General features: G+C 60.3%; 1 protein-coding gene across 4 annotated transcripts in view; it reads right to left on the reverse strand.

Annotated features, from left to right (window-relative positions):
• Positions 1–22,498, reverse strand: part of PLXNA1 (plexin A1) — a 103,566-nt gene that overhangs the window by 28,127 nt on the left and 52,941 nt on the right. For all 4 annotated transcript variants that reach the window (XM_068695082.1, XM_068695079.1, XM_068695081.1 and 1 more), the window contains exons 10-21: positions 18,064–18,264; positions 10,604–10,700; positions 10,223–10,413; positions 6,877–7,028; positions 6,400–6,520; positions 5,919–6,055; positions 5,239–5,406; positions 4,220–4,313; positions 3,493–3,732; positions 3,186–3,329; positions 2,100–2,334; positions 701–843 (exon numbers count right to left, since the gene is read on the reverse strand). In XM_068695082.1, coding sequence (XP_068551183.1) covers positions 701–843; positions 2,100–2,334; positions 3,186–3,329; positions 3,493–3,732; positions 4,220–4,313; positions 5,239–5,406; positions 5,919–6,055; positions 6,400–6,520; positions 6,877–7,028; positions 10,223–10,413; positions 10,604–10,700; positions 18,064–18,264 — 1,923 coding nt within the window. The remainder of the gene's footprint in view (positions 1–700; positions 844–2,099; positions 2,335–3,185; positions 3,330–3,492; positions 3,733–4,219; positions 4,314–5,238; positions 5,407–5,918; positions 6,056–6,399; positions 6,521–6,876; positions 7,029–10,222; positions 10,414–10,603; positions 10,701–18,063; positions 18,265–22,498) is intronic.

Raw genomic sequence — 22,498 nt, forward strand, 5'->3', positions numbered from 1 at the left:
GACAAGTCTGTTGGCAAAGAGTGGCCAGCCAGGCATCAAACCAATCCAACTGAATAAAGCAAGTGCCGTAGAAAATGACAGCAGCAATGATATTAAAATAAATATTGATATTAATGTCAGGGAGTGCAGTAACCGCTCAGCGGCCGGGCTGCGCGCACGGTGGCTGCCACGTGGCGAGATGTTCTTTGCCGTGTGAGGCTGGGGCAGTGGCCAAGCCCATCGGGTGGCCCTCCAGCTCCACTGTGACCACACCAGCAGGAGCCTCAGGCTTTATCACGGGGCTCCAGCACCAGTGGATGAGCTGCAGGGACCAGGTCAGTGGGAAGCACGAGTTGGTACAGGGCTTGCACAGCCCCAAACACAAGGGGACGTGGGTCTCCACCACCCACAGGTGGTGGTTTTGGATGTACACCCCCAATACTTGACCCACAAAGTTTCCTCTGCCCATCCTAAGGAGCAACCACCACCCTTGCGAGCACAGAAGCAGCAGCAATTGCCTCCCTTTGGTATTCCGATCCCACATCTCCAAAAAGCTTTGCTCTCCCTGCTCTTTGCTGCTTGTCCACTCCATTGCATCGGGGTGGGCTCAATCCCTGTTTCTGGCAAAGGTTAGCTATGGAACCAGGATATTGGATATTATGGGCACATCCCCCAGCACGAACCACCGCAGAGACAGACAGACAGACGCACGGCACCCCACCTCCATCTCCTTCAGCACGGGGTGGTCTTCAATCCCGGGGAAGAGAACCCGCATGGCGTACGTGCGGTAATCCAGGAAGGGGATGCCAGCCCCGTCCAGGTCATTTGTCAGCTCGTTGATGTCAGTCTGCAGCTCGGCAAAAGCTGGAGGGGAAAAAGGAGAATTGAGCAAGGCGGCCCCGAGCCCCAGCACACGGCTTTGCCACCCAGCCCCTGCTACACCCCCGACACCCAACAGCTCGAGTCAGATCCGCATCCCCCTCCTCGGGCAAGGCTATTAAATTTGCCCCCATTTACAGATGGAGAAAGAGAAACCGAGCTGGAGACAGAGGGGATGCTCTCCCCAGAATAAATCAAGTGGTAGAGCTGAGATCAGGACCACCGGGCCCCCCAGGGGGCTCCAATCCCCCTTGCTCAGCACTCGCTCGCTCCCAGGGATCCTGCGGGCAGCCCGGGCTTGAGGAAAGCCAGACCTTCTGGGGGAAACGTTAGCCGAAACCACAAGAATGTCCTCATTTTGTTTTGACCTAAATACTACTGGAGAGAAGAGCTGAACACACCCACCCCAGCACCTCCCGAGCCGAGCAGAGCCAGCTCCGATTCCCAGGGGAAAGCAGCGGGAGGGGGGGGTCCTGAACCTTTAATTGCACCTACAGGGAAAAGCTGACAGAGAGGAGGCCGGGAGATGCACCGGGGGAAGGTGGAGGGGGGGAGCTGGGGGTGGGGGGAGAAAACCCTCAGAAAAATCAAATTAATGGCACTTTAAAGGGAGCTGAAAGCACAGCACAGGACTGCAGGCTCGTCAGCCTGATGAGAAAAAACAAACCGTCAGCTTGAAAGGCGTGCTATCTTATCTGTAACTAGTGGGACTAGAAAAGAGAAAAGGCAGGGAAGAGATTGTGCCTTTTAATTAAAAGCAGATCCTTTTATCTGCCAGCTGTGGAAGACAAGACACCAGCCCCTCCACCAGCTCCCTCCCCTCTCCCTGTCACCACCGCCATCCGCACGCCTGTTTGGGGACGGGGATTTGGGGAAGCAAAGGGTTTTTTTCTTTCTTTCTTCCCCTTTTTTTTTTATCATCTTGTTTTAGGTGCCTGCTCCATCGGCAGCCTCTGGGCTGGTTGGAGCTGCGGTTGGCAAGGTCGGGGCCTGGGGAGCCAGCTCAGGGGGATAATGGGCAATTAGGTTTTATCAGCAGGATCATACAGGGAATTCTGTCCAATTTCTCAGCATCCGTCTGTCACGTAATGAGAGACCAATTGCCTGCTCACGGGCAGCCCCCGCTACCTTCCCTGCTCCCCTTTTCTTGTGTTTGGAGGGGAATGCGAGAAATGAGGGAAAAGGGGAACTCCTGAACTGGAAAAATCCCCAAATTGCACCCAAGAACTGGGACCGCTCACCCTCTTTGCACTCGAGGGCCACCCGGGACTCCAGGTTGTCCATCTGCAGCTGGAGGCGCTTCAGGGTGCGGTCGGCGTCCCGGGATTTGCGCTTGTAGGCGATGAGGACGATGATGATGATGAGGAGCAGCAGGCCGCCCCCGCCGCCGATGCCGATGATGGCGGGCAGGGTGAGCAGGCTGTCCGAGTAGATCTGCAGCGTCCCCGGGGAGAACTCGAACCCCCCGGCCTTAATCTGTGCCACGGGGAAAAAGATAAAGGGCCCCGAGTCAAGGGTGCACGTGCCCTCCTGCCGTGCTTGCTGCCTTGGGAGCCACGAGGAGCCTGGGGGTGTGGGGAAATGAGGAAAATCCCCCTAAACCCTACGGGGCACGGGGCACACGGCAGCTCGGAGCAGCACGGCGCGCTGTGATGGGATGCAGGACGCACGCTGCTGCGCTGTCACCGCGCACACGGAGCAGGCAGGGAGTTTGATGTCTCATTCAGCCAGCGTTAGGAGAACAGATGGGATGTGAAGCGAGCTCCCTGACGGATGGGGAGCCTGGGGGGACGGCACCGGGTCCCTTTCAAGCAGGCAGAGGCCGCGCGGAGCTGGAGCGCCAGCACTGCTGTGCGACAACCTGACACGCACCGAGTCCCCTTACGGCACGGGTAGGGACTGGGGAAGGGGTGGGAACCCCCCCTGCACGGCACCGGCTGAGCCTTGGCAGCCAGAGAGGAATGGGGGATGTTGGCAGGGCCAGCAGGGGCGCAGGATTCCTGGCTGAGCGTGGCAGGGAGAGGACGAAGTATTTGGTCCTATCAAACACACAGTTGGGGAGGGAGAGCCATGCCTGGGGAGCAGGATCAAGGCTCCCGAGGGCTGTGCCCACGCACACTGAGCATCCTGCCTCACCTGAGGACGAGCACCCAGCGTGGGCAGTGCTGGGACACAGACACGTGGGGCACCCAGCCAGGGCCAGGAGAAAAAAGGCACCAGTGCCCCAAACGCCTGCGGTTTTCCAGCCACAGCCGCATCCCCAGAGCAAAACCCTTTGTTTTCTCCTCCCCACTTCCTGCCCGGTGCCCAGGACGGGTCCTGCTTACCGTGACTTTGTGCTGGCCCGTGAGGTTGGGTGACTCGCAGAGGAGCTGGGTCTCGGACACGGTCAGGGTGCAGGGAGTGTCCCCGATCAGCACCGTGTAGTTCAAGCGGGAGTTCCCAGCACCCGGAGGGAGCAGGTTCCTGCCCTTTGAGGGAACGAAGGAGGACACAGTCAGCTCTCATGCAATGCGGAATGCTCCAAAGCCTCGTTACAGAGCCAATCTGTGTCCTTTTAGCAAAAGATTTTGCCCCAGGAGAGACGAGAGCCCCCTAGGTGGGGGAACACGCCCCAGGTGCCCGCTGCCTTACCTTGAGGATGAGGGGAGAGCTGGGCTTCAGCTCCAGCATCCCCGTGGGGCTGAGCGGTTCGAAGACAGGGTCTGGGTAGTAGACGAAGTTGGTGGTGTTGACGATCAGCAGGGCCTGGACGTTATCCATGATGAAGCCGATCTCATCCGGGCGGTCGCCCACCTCTGGAGGGCTCCGCTCGGGGTTGTCGATGGAGGGCGCATAGCACACCATGGTGGTGTCGTTGTACACCGTGCAGTTCTGCGGGAGGCACAGACCCGGATCAGACATGATCCTGGCAGCGAGGTCAGGATCTGACCCCTCAGAAACCTGCAAGCACTGGCTCTGCCTTCCCTCTGGCAAGAGGAGTGATTTTTGGGTTCTCCTTCCCTGTGCCGTAATGTCGACAGGGCCACGTGCCACCCCAGCAGCTGCGTCTCAGGGGCAGGGAGGGACATTTGCAATCGATGTGTGATGGGTGGTGGGTGGGAGCTAGCTGGGGATGGGCTCTTTGTCCTGCAGACATCCCACAAACCTCCCACCACTCCTGCATGTTAATATCCCACCCTGGCAATTCCCTTGTGGCCCTGAAGAGATATCGCTGTGCTTCTTGTGGGTGCAGTCCCTGGCCACCACCCCTTCCATGGCATCACACGTGAGAGGAGGGGATGTGCTTCGTGCCACGTGCTGCAGAGATGGCATCCCTCGTCCTTGTGCCCTGCCCTCCCCGTCAGCCAGCACCACTCACATTCTCCCTTTCAGAGCTGCAGTACTTGGCCCGGATCTTGGGCTCCTTGATGGTAGCCAGGTTGGTGCCAGTCACAGTCAGCAGCGTCCCACCACTAGAGACAGAGACAGCGGGTTAGGAGAAGCAACTGTGACCCTGGGGTCCCTGCTTCTGGGAGAGAAACACCCACCCTCAAATGAAACACCAGCCAAATGTCCATCTGCTGCAGCCTGCCTGCACTGCGCTACCTCCAGGGACCTGTTATCCCCCTCCAGGGACCTGTTATCCCACCCAGATGCCACCGTGGCCAGCAGGATCTGGCATTTACCAGCACCAAAGCAACTCAGCTGACCCAGGGGACAAGCAGAGATAGGAAACCTGCTCAATACCACTAATATCCCCCCCTGTGCCATTATGTCACAGTCTGAATGCAGCTTCCAGTAAAGAAACCCAAGCATCTCCGATTGGGAAGTGTCACCAGCAAGAGGTCCTCTCCGCCACCCCCTTCCTCCATGGTGCCAGGGAGAGGGTGCCAGGGCAGGCTGATCCCTGCGGGGTTTTCTCCACCACTGGGAATTAAAAGCCCCACAAGTCCCGCAGAGCTCGGCCATGCCCCCGGGGAGCTCGTGCCTCATCAGCACCCTGGGGAAGCTTTCCCTCGGCGCAAGCACTTAATGGATTCCTTTGCCTCCTCTCCAGCCAATTCAAACCTTTTAGAAAAATATGTAAACATTTCAAAAAGCCCCCGATGGGAAATACTTTAATTTTATTCGCTGCCGCCAAATGTCAAGCTGAAATTAAGCAGATCCGAAGCGCTCTCCGCTCTTGCCCCCTGCCAGGCTGAGCGCTGCGGGCCAGAAGCTCGCAGGCACCCGGTGCCAAGCCATTCCTCGCACTCCTCTCGCCACATCTCTGGAGCACGGCCAGCTGGATATTGTGGCAGCACCGAGAAACACCCGACAGGAGTAAGGATCCGTGCAGAGCGGAGCCCTGCCCACATCCCACCGCCTGCCTGCAGGCTCCCCGCGGGCACCTCTCACCTGTTGATGCTCCACTCGGGATCAATTTTTTGGATAGTGGGGTCCTCGGTGTAGTTGTACTTCACCTCCGGGTTGCTCAGCTCTGCCCGGTTGATGTTGATGAGGATGGGGGACCCGCCGGGGCTTTGCCCGGGGGGCGTCCTGCAGCGGATCTCGCGGGCGCTTCTCCTGGGGCAGAAACGTGGCAAGAGTCAGGCACTGGGAAGGGGGGAGGTGACGGCACCCAGGGGTGCCCAGGCCCCACCTGGTGCCCTCACCCCAGCCCCCTCTCCCTCGTGAAAGTGTCGGAAGGGGAAAGGAAGGAGGAGAGAAAAAGAAACTCAAGAAATGAAACAAAAGGCAGCCGGGAAAGGCTGAGCAGCTCCTGAGTGTTCCCATTGCGCGGCTGCTGCAAACAGCAGCGATTAGGGCTGATAACCAGTAATTACCGCAGGAAAATATTTAAAGAGCCGCTCCATTATCATCCCTAATCTAAAAATTATCCACTTCATGCCTCAGGGCTTTGTGCTTTTAGAGAAAAATCCCTGTTCTTTGGGCTCTTCCTGGAGCCTCTGACACAAAGAGGTTTCGGAGGAAGAGGCTCCTCCAGGTGCCCACGGGATGTGGCTGCTTTATTTGGGGGTCCCACCGCCTCCGGAGCTCCCACCTCCTGTCCCCCTCCACCCGGCGTGCCCCCTCACCATGAAAAGGCACAGGGCCGTCCCCCGATGGTGACAGTGACGTTGCTGCCAGCGTTCAGGTGGTTTCCTTCGATGGCGATCCAGGTGCCACCGGAGAGAGGGCCCCGGGCGGGGATCACTCGGGAGAAGGTGGGCGTCTGCCGAGGGAAAGGAACAGCCCCGGGGGCTCAAGGATCGGGTCCAAAACCCCACTCTCAAAGCAGCCCCAAGCAGGGGACAGGGATGCAGCTTGCCACAAAGGAGAGGGACCCATGGGACAGCAATAGGGCACGGTGTCACGGGAGGACGGTGCCAGCAGGACTGCAGGGACAGCCATGGAGAAACACAACCAGCACGGCCTAACTCCTGCCCAGAGCACCCCAGGGGAACCGGGGCCAGTTTTCTGCCCAGAGGCAGCCCCCACACACCCAGCATCGCCCCCATCCCACAGCAGCCCCCCACACGGTGCCAGCCCTGTCCCCAGCACGGGGGGACACCTTACCACAAAGGTGAAGCTCTTGGGCGAGGTGGCGCGGTAGCTGGGGGAGCAGTCCTGGATGCACACCTCCACCCGCGCGTCGTGGACCTTGCTCGGGCTGGCGTCTCCAATTTCACACACGATCCTAAAAGACACGGGGAAAAAACCTCCAGTGCCCTGGCACTGAAATACTCCCGATGTGCTGTAGGAGAAGACCAGCCCCAAAACCAGAACCACTCTGGCACCACGCAAAGGTCCCAGATGCCAACAGGGTCACTAAAAAAACACAGCGGTGGCTGTCGGTTACTGCCAGCCCCCATGAGAGCTTCCCCAGCATCTTCAGGCTCCTCGCCACGGCCCAGAGCAACCGTGCCCAGCAGGTCCTTGTCCCTCTGGCAGTGCCACGTTTTCTGTGGGCACGGGCAGCGTTTGAACCCCAAGACCCCCGTCCCCATGCACCGAGGTGACGCGGAGTGCGCCCAGCCCTCGTTGGGCACTTACTGCTCAGCGCTGATGTACTCGCTCTCGATGGGGATGCACATCACTTTGCCCACTCGGACTCCCCAGCGCACGTCTTCAAACTTGAGGCCCAGATTCTCTCCGGTGATGGTCAGGCGGGTCCCTCCTTGCCTGGGGCCCGTCTCAGGTGACAGCTAGGGGACAGCACAGCACGTCAGCCGAGGGACCGGAGCTGGCAGGTGCCACCGGCTACGGCCACAGGGCACCAGGACGTGCAGCGAGGAGCAGATGAGCGGTGCTAAACAGCAGAGCATCCGCAGGAGAGACTTCCCAAATGACAGCCGTGTTCACACAGCCACCAAGGAACAAGGCAGGAGGTGCCAGATGCAGTGGGCTAGGACCTGGACACCCTGCTGCAGATGGAGCCACCCCACAGGTGACAAGGACAGGGACAGGAAGGTGACGTGGTAGCACCAACACGTCTCCAACCAAGCCAAACAGCACAGACACGTGGATTTGCCTTCGGGCAGGTCTCTTACACAAGGCAATGAAGGTCCCAAGATGTCCCCAAAGGAGAAACCATCCCCACCACGTCCCTGCTGGAGCAGCAGAGCCAGCGGTGGCCCTGCAGGAAGCCCTCTCCTCCTTCACCACGCAGCAGGCGGGGGGCAGAAGGGGGAACCCAGGTCCTGCTCGCCCCCGTCGGGCTTCTCTCTGCCAGCAAACCCCGTGCCAAGGCTGGCTGGCTGCTGGAGAGCCTCCGCCCCATGCCATGCCTCATTTACCAGGATGATTCCCAATAAAGCAGACAGGTGTGGCCTGACAACAGGCAGCGGGATGACGGATGAACGGAGAGGCACGAGCCCACCGCTGCCTCCAACAAGGCAATTATGGGCGATTTTACACCAGCGCTCGCTGGCCCCAGGGCCCGACGCACACCTGCAGCGCTAAACAGAATTAATGGCACGGCTGCATGTGCCCGGGCTGGGACAGGAGATGGGGCTGGTGGCACGGAGATGGAGAGGGAGCAGGGGAAAAGCAGCTGCAAGCAAGGAGACAAGGAAGAGAGGAATGCAGGCTGGGTTGGTCCAGGAGGAATGTGCATTTTGATCGAGGAGAAGGGACCCTTTGGAGGGGTGATGCCTTCTCTGGCAGAGCTGGAGGACAGCATGAGCAGAGGTCTCCCTGAGCACGGGGAAATCTCTCCGCTTGCGCTCAGGCCGGCACCTGGCCAGCCTTACCCTACGGCTGCGCTCACGCGACAAGCAAGCAGGCACCAGCTCGCTGCATTCCTGGCAGCTCCGGGCAGCTGCAAGCCCAAGGCCAGTGCCAGCTGGATGCTCCTGCTCCTCGCACACAGCCCACGGCGAGAGAAGGCGGATGAGCGGAGGGAGGGATGCGTGCGGCAGCGGCCGCCATCCGCATCCCCTGCCCCGATGGGCAGCACGGAGCCAGGGGTCACTTCTGCAGGGCTCAGCTGCAGAGATCACTTCTGGGGTTAACCACACCAACGCCTCCAGGCTTGCACCAGGCTCCTCACCTTCAGCACACCCCAAAGCTGCTCTGCACCAAGCCCAGCGTGGGGACGTGTCCAAGGGCAGTGGCGGAGCTGGCAGCAGCACCCTGGGGCGCGCAGCAAACCCAAGGCACCCACATCTCCCATTTTACACAGAGGCGAAACCCTCCTGGGCTTTGGGGCGCTGCGGTTTGCCTGAAGCCAGCAGAGCCCCCATGAAAGCCCAGGCTCAGGGCTCGGCACAGCAGCTGCAGCCAGCGATCAGATTCACTCTTCCTCCTCCGCCGGGGCAGCTGGCGAGGAGCGGCTGTTTGTTTGGTATTCCTAAACGAGTGTTAAAAGCTGCTCCGGCGTGTTAGATTCCTCTTTCTCCGCGGCAAACCTGACAAGGGCCACGCGTTTGGGGAGAAACGAGCCCGGGAAAGGGATGACCCCTTGGCTGTGCAGCACAGGAAGGTCACAGCTAAACAAGCCGCCTGGGAGCGGGGCACTGGCAAGGAGGGCAGAGCCTGCCCCGAGTCCCCATCTCCAGCTCCAAGCCCCCAGCCCCACAAACAGCACCGCTCTGCTGCTAATTGGTTTCACAGGGTCCTTTTAAATCAACAGGTAAATGGCTCCAGCGGGCACGAGTTGCTCACTCCCAGCTTGAGCAGCTGCTGCATGGACAGGGGGAGCCGGGGACACGGATGGCCCTGAGAAGGGACATCACCCTGCGGGTCACAGCCAGCACCAGGCAGGTTTGCAGGGCTGCTCGTCCTCCCACCGAGCGATGAGCAAGACCACGGATGAAGAATTGCGGTCGTCTCCCAGCCCAGCTCCACCAGCTGTGAGCACAGCTGCTCCCCTGCTCGCTGGGCTGGAGGCAGGCTCCAGGTCCTTCCGAAACCTCTGTAGGACTCTCATTTCCTCACACCCCATGCCGGCCCGGCTGCTGCCTGCCCACAACCAGGCTGTGGAAAGCAGCAGCAGCAGGAGGAGGCTGCTGGAGGAGCACCACACCAACAGCCGCACGCATCTGCACCGGCCACCAACTCGCATCGGCCCCAGGACACAGCCTGGAGCAGCACCAAGGTCAAGCCCACCTGCTAACAGCCTCGTTTATGCCCCATCTGCAATTAGTGCAAACCCGGGTAACGATGCAGGGCTGGAGAGCCCGCTGCTGAGGCCAGCAGCCAGCTGCTGCTTGGAAGCTGCAGGGTGCGTGAGGATGCTCACAGCTCAGCCCCGGCCACCTTCTGGGGTGCCCCGGGACACCTCGGGGCTGGAGCTGTCACAGGAAGCCCCATCAGCAGGATGGCAGCAGCAGCAAGCAGCCTCCAGGGTGATTTCCAGAAGCCCCGTTAACCCCAGCCAGGACCAGGCTGCCCTGGGCTCGATGCAGGCGCTGGGATTCAGCCCCGTTCCCAAAAGGAAGGGACCCGCGGGCAGCCCCTTCTCGTTTCCAGCTTCCATCAGATAAGACACAGAAACCCAAACAGATCAGATACGGTGCTAAGCCTGCAGTAATTAACACCGGCAGTGCCTGCCTGCCCCGCGAGCCGTGGGTAAGCAGAAAGCAGCACATGGAATTACGCACCGAGCCCTCCTAAAGCGCCTGGAGCCCGGCCCTACAGACATGTGAACATTAACGTTTGCAATCTGACTGAACAAGGGCCGTAAAAGCTGCCAGAGAAGGGGGATGAGGAACTGCAAGACCCAGCAACAAGGGGAGGAGCAGCCCAGATCCACGATTTTCCCCGGATCCTCCATCCACACGCAGAAGGAACAAGGGGAACCTTGGGGATGGCCCCAAAGCCAACCCCCGAGCAGATCTGGCTGCTCCGACGTGCCAGCAGAGAGCTCCGTCCCCACTCCCATCCCGTCCCCGCGTACCTTGGTGATCTTGGGGTCGGTGCAGCGGCTGTTGCCGCTGCTGGCGTGCATCCAGCTGCTCTCGGGGGCCAGGCAGTGCTGCCGCAGCGAGCAGCGCTTCTCTGACACGCACCAGCCGCACTCGAAGCGTGGGTCGGCCTTGAGGCACAGCCCGCAGCTCTCCCGCAGGGCCGAGCACTTGTACAGGTGGGCTGCAACGGCAGGAAGGGCACAGGGGTCAGCATGGCCCCCCCAGCCCCAAAATGGGGGCATGGGGAGAAGGGCACCCGCTGGGGGATGTGGCTGGGAGCATCGGTGCCTCGGCGGTGCACGGAGCCAGGTGGGATGGGGGCCGGGGGCGCACGGGGCTGTTTTCCCACCCCGGTCCCATCCCTCACTCACCTTGGATGTTCTGGGGGTTGTCAATGACAAAGTTCCCGTTCCAGACCACGGACAAGTTGACCGGCAGGTCGCTGATGTCGTTCCCTTCGTAGAAATACTGCAGGAGGGGACAGAGGGAGGCAGAGGCCGTTACCGGAGAGGTGACACACGCCGGGAGTTGCGGGGCATCACCACCAGGATGCTGCCCCTCGACCACGAGGAGAGGGATGGAGAAGGGAGAGAGAGGTCTAACAGAACAGACAAAGCATCGGACACAGCACAGGCAAACCAGCAGGCTGGGCTGCCAAAAAAAAACAAAGGAGCAAAACCGAGGGTTTCTAGACAGACCAAAATCCCGTTAACCCAAAGGTCCGAATCCGCTGCTGGGAGAGGAGGAAACAACCAGCGTGCCTGGAGCACACGTGCACCTCTCCGTGCCAGAAACACGAGTGCTGCGAGGGGGCTGTGCCCTTCCCTACATCCTCAGGACCAGCACCGCCACCCCGATTCCCCGCACAGGGACGTGACAGAGCAGGATCCAACCTCCCAGATCCCCAGGGCCTGGTGCACGATGCCCAAACTCAGGCTCCAGCACCCGGCCGGGATGTCCCCACCTCCGCTGCTCCGTCAAGCCCGGGTGAGCGCGAGCACGCCAGCAGATAACAGCTCCCAGCCCGGCACCTCCTCCCACCCAAAGCCTCTCTCCCCCTCTTCGCCAGTCGAGCCGCAGCCCCGGCAGCCCCATCAATATTCCCCGCACAGCCCCAGCGCACAGGCGGAGAGCTTTAATCGATACGGAGACAGGAAGGCAGTCGGAACCGTCCCTGACAGCTAATGACCTCCTTCGGCAAGAGATTCCCCGCTCCTCTCTGGAGAAAATGACAGGCGTGTCAGGAGAGATTAAATGAATGATTCATGGGTTGCTGGAGTTTGTTAGGGAGCCGCGGACACGCGGGCAGCAGCTCGCCCAGGCGGGGACCCGGCTGCGAGCTGGACACGGCCGTGCCACCTCCAGCAAGCCCGGGGCTGCCCCTGGCCTCCCCAGCCCACCCCAGCCTCCGAAATCCCATATCCCGGCCTCCCCCCTGACTCCAACCAGAAGCCATCTCTGGTCCCACGCTGCGCACCCACAGTTGTTGGCCAATGGTCCTACACCCAGGGGTCATTCCACCGAAGGGGAGGCTGGAAGCCCCCAAAACACGCCCCTCCTGGGGAACAAGGCTGCCAAGGGCACCCATACACAGTGCTTTTAGGGCACAAAACATCCAGCTGCAAACTCAGCTGCTCCACCACCGCCTGCCCTCCCCAGGGACAGCTCCATCGGGCTGCTCCCGGACACGGCGCTGCTGCAGAAACATCCCCGCCATCCAGCACCTCTCCGCCACATCCCCATCACCAGAACTGGGTTGGGAACCGAAATTCACCCTCCTCTATCCCATACCCATGCTCTTAACCATGCAGAGGCTGAGGGTGTCCCAGCAGGGCGGCGAGAGGCGGCTGTCCCCTGTCCCCTGGCACCGCGGGCGCGCACGTGCTGGGGAGGGCAGCGGCAGCGGTGCTGGAGCAGGGTTTTGCTGTGACGAGCCACGTGGCAGCGTAAGTGAAATTGGCATTTTCAATTTGTACTCTGACATGTCTCATTTGGGGCCCTGGCATCTCGGGAAGGCATCCAGCCTGCAGCTGTCCAAAACACTTATTTGCATCTCCCTGCCCCGGCTGCTTTTGGAAATTAGTTCTTCTGGGAGGTGGGATGGAGGGTGGAGGAAGAAGAATAGGAGGAGAAGGAGGGAGAGCATTAACTCTTCGTGCACCGGTCCTGAGACAGCAACAGGTTTGCCCAGGAGGTTTGCACGGGAGCTGCTGCCCATCTGGGCACAGCCAGGGCTCCCCTGTGCCGAGCGCGCTGAGTTTGGGGCAACAGCGGGTCGCTGCAAGTGGCAGGAGGGAGCAGGAGTCGCTGCCCCAGCTGGCAGCCACGGCAGGGGACAGCTGAGGGAACACAGCTGATGATGAAAACCGTGTCCTCAGCATTCCTGTCACCACCAGCAGCGTTTCACCTGCCCTACAAAGACGGGCAGCGGGCCCACGGCTCGGATGCCGCCACCCGTCCCTATCGGATGCTGGAGCCAGGGTGCGGGCAGGAGCTGCAGCCACAGGGGCTCGGGTTTCCACCTCCTAGGAAGGCAAGGTCTGCCAGGTGTGTCTCTGATTTCCAAAGCACCTCTTGTTTTGAAGGACACGTTCACAAGGTTCACTCCCCGGGCTGCTTTCCCGGCTCTCCTCCAGCTGGCCTGGCACGCACCCCAGCTCCCCGTGACTCCTTGCGCAGGGACCCAGCCGGCTTTGGGGCTGCTCCAGAGGCACCCCTGAACACCAGGAAGGGCACGCAGAGAAAGCAGGGCACAAACGGCTTCCCCAGTCCCGGGGACAGGGTGGGGAGCGGGGGAAGGCGGCGGCAGGGAAAGCAGCCAGGGCTGGGGCCACGTGCTAGCGGCACGGCCAAAACCGCCCTCCTGCTCTCGCTCCCCTGTGCCTCTGCGTACCCTGCCGCACGTTAACCCTCTTTACGCACTGCAATGTTTGCTTTTGGGCTTGGTAAGAGGTTACCCAACAGCTCCAGCACTCTCCTGGCTACCCAGGAAACCTCTGCCGTACCAAGCTCAGCCCAGGACACGTGCTGCAGATCCCCCGGGGACACCTCCAAGGCCCTCCCGTGCCTCGGGATCCAAACCAGCGCCCGGGGACAGCCAGCAGGTCCTGTCACAGCGGCTCCTCCCCGCTTCCAGCTAACACAGGGCTGAACATCCATTAAGCACTTAGCTGTTATTAACTCCCCGGTTAATCAATCGCCGCGGCTGCCAGCGGTCTGGGATGGGCTGCGGGAGGGGAGGCTGGGATGAGCTGTGTCAGACGTACCTGCGCTGTGCCACCGCGTTCTGCGGCACCAACGTCCCCAGGAGCACGGTGCGTGCCCAGGACGGGTTGTGGGCGAGGGCAGCTTGCTCTGGGAGCCAAAATACAGCAGGCACAGCCCGGAGAGTAAAGGGATGGTGCAGAGAGAGAAAAGCGGGCTCATATGCCATGGTACTGCCCGCAGAAGGGGACAGGAGAACACGTCACCAAGCCGGTGGCACAAACTTGGCTCCTCACCTAGCCCGGGGCAGCATTTTGGTGCCTCTGGAGGAACCAAGGGACGTGGAAGGGCTGACGGGGCCGCGCCAGCCCGAATGCAGCTGTTCCCAGCACAGTCTCCTTTAGGGAGCTGACTCAGTCAACGGGACTCCTCGCCAAGCCCTGCTCAAGGCTCTTCACCCAGAACTTAGCTCAGGCATCTTCCTCAGCAAGCTCTGCAACCTCCTGAGCTCTGCTTGCCATGCTCACCCCATCCCCACCGCACACCCCAGGCAAGGGATACCCGTGGGCACAGCACACTGCTGCCACCTCCCCAAAAAGCTCAAGTGTTTGGTCCTGGTAAGAGCCCTGCTGGAGGAGATGAGCAACGGGAGCTGCTCGGCTCCCCCTGGGGAGCTGCCGGGGGTACCTGTGGGGAGCCACAGCCAGAAAGGGTGCACCCGAAATTAAGGGGCAGATGATTGCACCGAGATGGGCTTCAGGATGCTCCTGCCAGCACCTCCAGCCCCAGAGCAACTAGCTGAAGGCACCAGCCCTTCCCCACCCAGGTAGAGGCTCCCTGGGACCCCTTGCCATGGGGCATCCCCCCTGCTCCAGCCACAACCCCAGCAAAGCCACGCTTGAAGGACCGCAGGGACAGGGACACCGCTTCCCAAGGAAGGCGTCATGCATCGGAAGGGTTGTTCCCCTGCCCCCTGCGAGCTCTGTGAGCAAACCCACGCATCCCAATCTTCCTCCACTCCCCCCGAGGTCCCCCCCTCCCTCTCGCAGGCACCATCCCCCTGGGCTGCGTTTCTGGAGGAGCGGCTCGGCTGCAGCTGTGTCCTATTTTTCTGTAGTTGATGACCTCAACTCCTTCCCCGCGCTACGGGGACGGCAGTAATGTACATCGCGTCTCGCCAGGGCTCAACTGCAATTCATCATTATTTTATCTGCTGGAATTTAATTGGATCCTATCAAACTCTCCTGATACTCCCTTTTCACTTTAAACACTGCTGCAGGAAAGATAAATGCAGGCACCGCTAGGACAGGGAGCGCGGCTTTGTCGGCGAACGGTTCTGGGGTTGGGGGCTCCAATCCTGCTCCTCTCTCCACGGCTGGTTAATTAGAGAGACACACGCTGGAGGTGCGTGGTGCTCAAACGGGGCATGTGTGTGTGATTTATGAGCCTCTATAAATACACCCCGGGCCCAGTAAAACACCATCACCCGCATGACTTGAGCATGACTTGACGGGAGCGCTCGCCCTCTGGTTCTGGATCTCCCTTCGCTCTTCCCGCATCCGTCTCCTCCCTTCCCTTCCCATCACACCCAAGTTGCTGCCCCCGGATTTGTCCTGCCCCAAATTCGCCGAAGAACCCGAGATCTGGGAATAAAGCAGGCCAATGCCTGGGCTCCGTCATGGTAAAAAAAACACCCAAAAAGCATGAATCTGCGGGGCTTGCCTGCCCTCCCGGCACCCGTGCCTGGAGCTGGGCACCACCCGTGTGCAGGAACCAGCTCGCTCTGCGCCCACGCACACGTCCTCCCATCACTCGTCGCAGGCACGTGGCAGAAATGTTGCAGGGCTGTGTCATTTTGTCACAGGGACAAGGGCAGCGAGGTCGCTCTGAGCACCCCACGCAGCTCCAGGGCGAAGGTCCCGACCCGTGCCTGCGCCAGGGGGTGACACCGGGGTGACAGTGGGGTGACAGCAGGAGCCACAGCTGAGCGTGCGGCACGTGCCGGGGGGACTGCGAGGAAGGAGCCGAAAGGGAGATGCGGAGGTGCCCCAGCTGCTCAGCGCCACGTGGGGCTTTTGTCGAAGGGGAAGGGAAATAAGTGAGGCGTGAGGCTGAACTGGAAGCGCCCAGACAGCGAACTCGGATCCTCTCCAACAGGAGCGCAGGGTTCCTTCCTATTTTTACTTTTAAAGGGAAAGAGCAGCTCTGGGGCTCCGCTAGCCTTCCGAGGAACATCCTCAGGAAGGTAAATCCCTGCCAGGGAGCACACCTGTAGTCATTGTGCCAACACCAAGGCTAAATTTGATGAAGTCGACTGAATGCCTGCTACAGGCAGTAGCACGGATTCTCAGCTCAGGCGCTCTTCCACCAGTGCAACTGTTCATTTTATGCAACCATTGCAAGGACGAGGCCTGCTTAGGGACAGCAGAAAGAACGGGCAGAGGTGAGGGTTGCCTGGAAAGCGAAATTCGGCGGCGTTATCTGCACAGACCGAGGGATAGGTGGCCCTTTTCCCATCCTCCGCTGCAAGAAAGCAAACTTGAAAGCGCCTGCCTCCGGAAGATTTAAAGCAGCCAATTAACAAAAAACCTGGTTTGCTGCTGAAGAATTTATTTTCTTAGTTGGGTTTTCCTTTTCTTTCTGCTTCATTGCAGTGCACGCAGAAAACCCTTAGGGTTGCTTTCTTTTTGAAGAGGAGAAAGAGACTGCAGTGAGGAGGCACAAAAGGGGTTTTTCTGCTCACTTTTTGACCTGGGATGTATGGGGAACACCAAGCCCCGTCCCCTTGGGATTGCTGAAGATCTATCGGGTGCCTCCAATGATGTTTATAGTCGGCACTCAAACCTTAATGAATGGACTGTTGAATATTTAACAAAGATGTCCTTTCTTCAAAGTGCTAAAAAGTCATTGGAGTTTGACAAGCACTAAAACCAAACAAAAGACAAAGAGTTTTAAGTGGACTTGACTTATTATCCCCTCCATTCATCCGCAATTCAGGAAAGCATCCCTAATTCAGCAAAGTAATTAACCTCTTGTTTAGGACCCATTGAACTCCTGGAAACAAAGCCTGCCTAAATGCCTCCCCGAAAGGCACCCATCCATTTCTCAACTTCCACTCCGGGAGGACAGCACGGCCCCGCTATTCCTCCCCTCACCAGCATCCTCCACACCACGCCAAGACCCAAAACCCGGCCTGAATACCAGATCCCAAAGGGCAGAAACCCGCAGGGTTTCTCCCAGCCTGGAGGCGAGGGAGCCCCCCAGGGCCACCCGCTCCGGAGGGTCACCGCCGGGTGACGGCGCGCGACGCACGACGCGCTATCGACAAGCCAGATGGACTGCAAAAAAGACAGGGAGGAGACGAGTTTCACAGAAGTGTGAATTTGAATCACCCACACCATAAAGCAGCCTGGCTAAATGCCCTCAAACATTAAAGCAGGCGGGCAGACCCCGAAAGAAAGACAGCTTCTTTCAAGCCAGAACTTTTTTTTAAATTTTTTTTTTTTCTGCCTTCTGTGAAGCTGCCCTGGGCCTGCAAACAAAGCCTGCTGCCCGAGACCTCAGCCCTGCCGAGCTGCTGCTGCCCATCACGAGGACACGCAGCCTGCAATAATGCAGACCCCTTTTTCCAGCCATTTCGCCCCGCTTTTGGGACCTAACCTGCATTTTTGAGGTCAAACGTCCAGCCCTGTTAGCCCAGGAGAAGGCGGCTGCACTTTGTGCATCCAGCTCCTGGCTGAGCGCAGATCCACCAACAAAATTCCCAGCTGGCAGCTCAGGGTGGGGACATTTCACCCCCCAGGCATTACCGCACGGGGCATGGGGCTGAGGCAGCAGGCTCAGGATGCTCCTCATGCCCAAATGCTGCACCCCGGGGAGGCTCCTGCGATGGCTCCGAAATGTCACCGGTGCCACCGAAGGCCAGGGGAGCGGGGATTGGTGCCGGCGTTAAGCTGCAAATGAGCTTTCACAGTGTGAGTGATGGAAAACAAATTTTAAAGGGATTAAATCGGAGGGAGGAGGGAGGGGCTGGCTCCACGCGGAGGAGGAAAGGTCGGTGCAGAGCCCAGCGGGGCACTGAGCAATGCCACCTCCCGGAGGGCAGAGCCATTAATACCCCGGATCTTTTTGCCCAGGGGCTTGGTGCTCCCCGAATGGGACCAACACGCAGCAGGGGCATGCCCACAGTGCTCACTGAGGGGCTGCAAAACCCCATTTCATTTAGGGACACAACAACCAAGCTGTACAGGCATCAGGGAGCAAACTCTAACAGCAGGGAGCGAGCGATGCACCAACAAGCCGGGATGCAGAGGGAAGGGGGCAGGCAAAGCTGGCCCTGGTCCAAGCAACTTCCCTCAGCTTCCCAAAACAAATTTCCCTGGAAGCATCCCTAAAGCCTGGCGGGTCCCAGGTCTCAGTGGCAAGGGTGTCAACCCCATATAGAACAACCAACAGCAGGCAGCATCCTCCCCGCGCACCTGGGAGCAGGGCAGCAGACGGCAAGGGCTGCGAGCTCCCCCTTGGAGCCCCCAAAATCTCCGTCAGCTACCCCGGAGGGAGCAGCCTGCCAACGAGGCATGTACGGGGCAAGGAAACACCATAGGATCTCATGCTGTGGGTCACTCACCGAGGTGTTCTGGCACTGGATGCTGGTGCTGTTGAAGCGCAGGGCGGTGACGCGGGTGGTGCTGCCGGGGATGTGGAAGATGCACTCGTAGTTGCGCTGCCCCGACTGCGGCTGCGGCAGGTTCTTGGCCGTCAGGGTGATGGGCTTCACCACGCCCACGGGGATGTAGATCTGGGTGGAGGGCAGGATCTGCGGGCAGTCCTGCGAGGAAAGAGAGGGGCAGAGATGAAGTGGGAAAGCTGCACGGCCTCCCCTAGCAGCGGGACCCCCCCCCTTGGCCAGGCAGTGCCGTGCGCTGCCAGAACGCCCCGACCGGCCACCCCGAGCAAAACCCCGTGTGCACCCAACCCCAAACGGGCTCCTCGTGGCTGCTCTGGCCTCGACACAGAAAAGGAGACTGGAGAGGAGCCTTGCGGCACGGAACTGGGCGTTTTGGGGCAAAATGGCTGGTAACTAGACAGGCTTTGATGCTGGCACTGCAGTCAGTAGGTTTCAGGGTAAACACCCACTGGGTACACCCCATCAGGCTTCCCTCTCAGACATCACGCAGCCTCCACTCCCCTTTCTCCATGAAGGGACGGACAAGGCTTTCCCCCCTGTCCCTCTGCAACACCACACAGCGCTCTGCACTGCGTTTTGCTGCCGCTTCGAACCGTGGCCAGCTCGAAGCAGCCTCACCCCAAGCAGCCTGACCGCGGGGGGCCCCAAAAACCAGCGCCAACAGCAAGGGGACGATGATGACTCCGAGCCAGGGAGGAAGGCGAGGGCAGGGAGTGGTCCCCGGCTCCCCGGGGAAGGAGCCATCGGGAGGGCAAAGCGAAGCGCTCGGCTTTTAATAGCCACTGGCGCCCAGCTGCTCCGGGGGAGCCGCGAGCTGCGTGCGCAAAGCACAGGGGAGCAGGAGGGAGCAAAAATAAATGAGCTCAGGCAGAAAAAAAACAGCTCCGCGTCCCCGATGGATGCCACTTCGGCAACAACAGCCTGATGCAATCCCACGTCGGCCTTGCAGAGCCTGGCGGAGGTCTCGCACCCATGGCAGCGACTCCGGGAAGGGGCAGCTTTAAATAATGGGGCAACAGGGAACAGCTCGTGTTAAAATCAGCTGGTCCCGAAACAGAAAGTGCTGCTGCTGCCCAGGGCAGGTCCAGCCCGTGCCACCAGAAACCACGTGTGGTTGAGGCTGCCCAGGTGCCTCCTGCAGCCACCGGCACCGTGCTGGACCCCGCAGAGCCGCAGGCTGAGATAAATCCATCAAACGTGGCAGAGAAATAAAAAGCAATTGTTTTGCTTGGCGAGTATCGACAGCAAACCCCAACTCATTTCACTTTTCCAGTTCGCTGTTCCTCTCCAGCCTGTATTCCCCAAAAGCATGATTTTTAAGGGGAAAAAACACTTGTCCTCAAATCGTGCTACACAAAACAAAAGCAGGGCCAGGCTGGGGACCCTCAGCACTGTCCCTGTCACGACTGATCCTCCACAAAGCAGCACTGAAGGTGCCCTCGATTGCAGAAACACGGCTTGCTCTCTGACCCCACCACCTCCTCAATTCCCCATCACTGCTGTTCCCGGTCCTGCCAGGGTACTGGGTACCTCCACCCGCCCTCGTGCCCACCACGGCTGCTCCCAAGACCCCCGGGAGATGCAGGGAAGGGGGCAGGCACAGGCGTCCCCCCTCCCCGTCCCCGATGCAGGCACGCGGGGAGGATTTGCTGCCCGGCGCTCTGAGCCGGAGCCGAGTCCCCCCGGCTACGTCACTCGCTCTGCATCTGCCGGCTGAAGCCAAGTGTCTCATCCAGCAAAAATTTCAGCCGGCTCCAAAACAGGAAGCACCTGGTGCTGGTGGGTGCTGGGGCAGCGCTACCCAGCCCTCGGGGTGGCAGGAGGGGTGGGGGCACTCGGACAGCTCATTTCCCCTCCGAGCCCTTCAAGCAGCTGACGACGCTCGCCCCAGCACTGCCTGTCACTTAAATCCCTTGGAAATGTCCGATACTCCCCCGTCCTGCAGGAACCAGGCCTCTCTGCACATCCCTTGCTTCCAGGATCGGGGAGCTACAACATGATGGGATGAGCAGACAGCAAGGCACCCTGCCCCCGCCTTCCCGAGCGCTGCACAAGGCAGATTTGCTCCCATTAAAGATGTTTTCCCAGCTGGTTCAGGACATTATGAGCGTGCCCAAGTTTGCTTGGAGAGCTGAGACTGAGCCACGCTGCAAAGCTGCGGTTTGAGTTTCTCTGGCAGCTCCTGGCTCCAGCTGCAAGGCTGTATCACCAGCAGGGGTGCGATGAGGGCAGTCTGGGGCTGGCCGTGACCCTGGCTTCCCCCTGCCCAAGTCCCCGGTGACCAGGGTTGGTCAGGGGCACAGCAGGGGCACCACGGGGACATTCCCAGGAGCTGGGCACACGTGGATCAGCTGCAGCAGTGAGGCAGGACAGCTACGGAGAGGTGAAGCTGGGTGGGGAAGGGCACTTGCCACCATCGCCTTCTCCTCCAGCTGCCCGAGCACCCGGAGGACCCGACCTCTTCCCAACAAGGCACAGCTTTCTCTGAGGTTTTTGGGGTCCCCCGCCGAGTCCTCCCGTGCTCGGCCGTTCCCATCAGCCAGGGGAACGAAGAACAACCACGAGCCTGAGCAAACGCGCTCGGTCCCCACAGGTCACAAGCCTTTCGCCCCCAGTGGTTGCTCCATGTCGGGCAGACACCGGGGAACGTCTCCGGAGAGCGACTGCTGGGGAAAGGGGAATTGGGCTCCAACCCCTGATCACACCCACAGCCACCACCGGGTGCTGCAAGCAGGGACAAGCGAAGAGCAGCCCGTGCTGCTTCATCATCCCTTCCCACCCCTTCACCCCCCGGAGGAAGCCGCAGAGGACCGAGAGCTCTGGGAAGGAGACGTAATCAAAGGCTGCGGAGCTGAGGGTTGGAAGCCACAGAAGCCAGCAGGCAGGGACATCCTTCCTGCTGCTGCCGTTCCCAGGCAGATTTATACGCCTGGTGGCTCCTGCCCACACCCCAAAAGAGCCCAGTTACCCCAGACTTTCAGGGGAACGTCCCAGGCATGCCCAGGACGGTGCTGCGGGTTTGCATTTCCCAGCAGAACACCCACCTCCCACCCGGGAAGGAAAGGAATGACGCTGCCAGTGGGAAGCAGCAGCTCCCGGGTTAAGCTCCACTATTAACAGATTTTCGTGCCTTTCCTGACCCGTGCCCACCACACTCAAACCAAGCGAGCTGCAGACAGACCAAATCCTGCTTAAAATAACTCTGGGAGTTACACATCCTCCCGGCGAGGCTCAGGCTGACCGTCCACCGTGGGTTTGTGCAGCGCTGCCGCGGTCTGGCACCGAGTCACCCCTGCCCACCGCTGGGCTGCAGGGCTGGGGATGGGGGCAGGATTTCGGATCTCAGCACAGACGGGCAGCCCACAGATGTGGCTGGGCCGAGGGTGTCCGGCCACCCCTGCCAGGAACTGCTGAGGCCGCACCAAAGTGCAAACGAGCTGCGCCAGGCTCGCCAGACCTCAAGGCAGGCGCCGCTCCAGGTCCCAGGGTGACCGAGAGGTCTGCTGGGGGACAGCTTGCCCTGGAAGTGACACGAGTCCCCTGGGAAAGGTGCCCGTGTCCCAAAGACAGCACACCGGGGGTGTTACCAGCTGCGTTGGCTTGGAAGGGACGGGGGAAGAGCGCCAGCACTGCCCCCCGTGCGCACCAGCACTGCTGGGAACCGCTGGCGCTGAGCATCCTCTGTTTGCAGAAGCTGGCTGGGAAGGCAACCTCGAGGACAGGCTGATCCCTCGCCAGATTTCTTCAGGGCACAAGCTGGGAGAAAACAGCTTTTTCTAATCTTCTCGTGTTACACAATTCCCCTTTGTGTGGGGTTGCCGAGCTGGGCTCCTTCTGGCCCGTGCATCACGCGGGCTGTGCGGGACACGCTCGAGCATCGATGAGCGCAACGCAAGCCCCTGGCGCTGGGATAAAACCACGAGGGAAGCGAGAGAAGGTGCCAAAACTTGGGAGTTGGGTTGTCTGGGTGGAAGGGACGGCGAAAAGCCAGCGCTGTTCTCGCGTCCCAGCGAGTCCGAGGAGCTGGGCACGCAGAGGTGACATCCCATGGGCAGTGAGGGGACAGAAGGGGCTGTTCAACAAGCGGCGTCCCCTTTCCGACATCCTCCTGCTGCTGTGCAGAAATGGCAAGTGCCGAGCCCACCTACCCACACACGAGAGCGGTGGTTGGGCTCCTGCAGCTCTCCAGGAGGCTTTGCTCAGCTCCATGCCCAGAGGAATGATGTTGGATCCAGCACAGCAGGTCATGCCACCGTCTGCTGGAAGGCCACCCGCATCCTTCGCTCCTGAAGCCCGAAGAGGTGCAGGGAGCCCAAATCTTCTCCTGTAGACACAGCAGCTCCACGCAGGGATGCAGCAGGTCCAGGCACCCTGG

Source organism: Anas acuta, chromosome 11 (assembly GCF_963932015.1).
Source record: "Anas acuta chromosome 11, bAnaAcu1.1, whole genome shotgun sequence".
Lineage (NCBI taxonomy): Eukaryota > Metazoa > Chordata > Aves > Anseriformes > Anatidae > Anas > Anas acuta.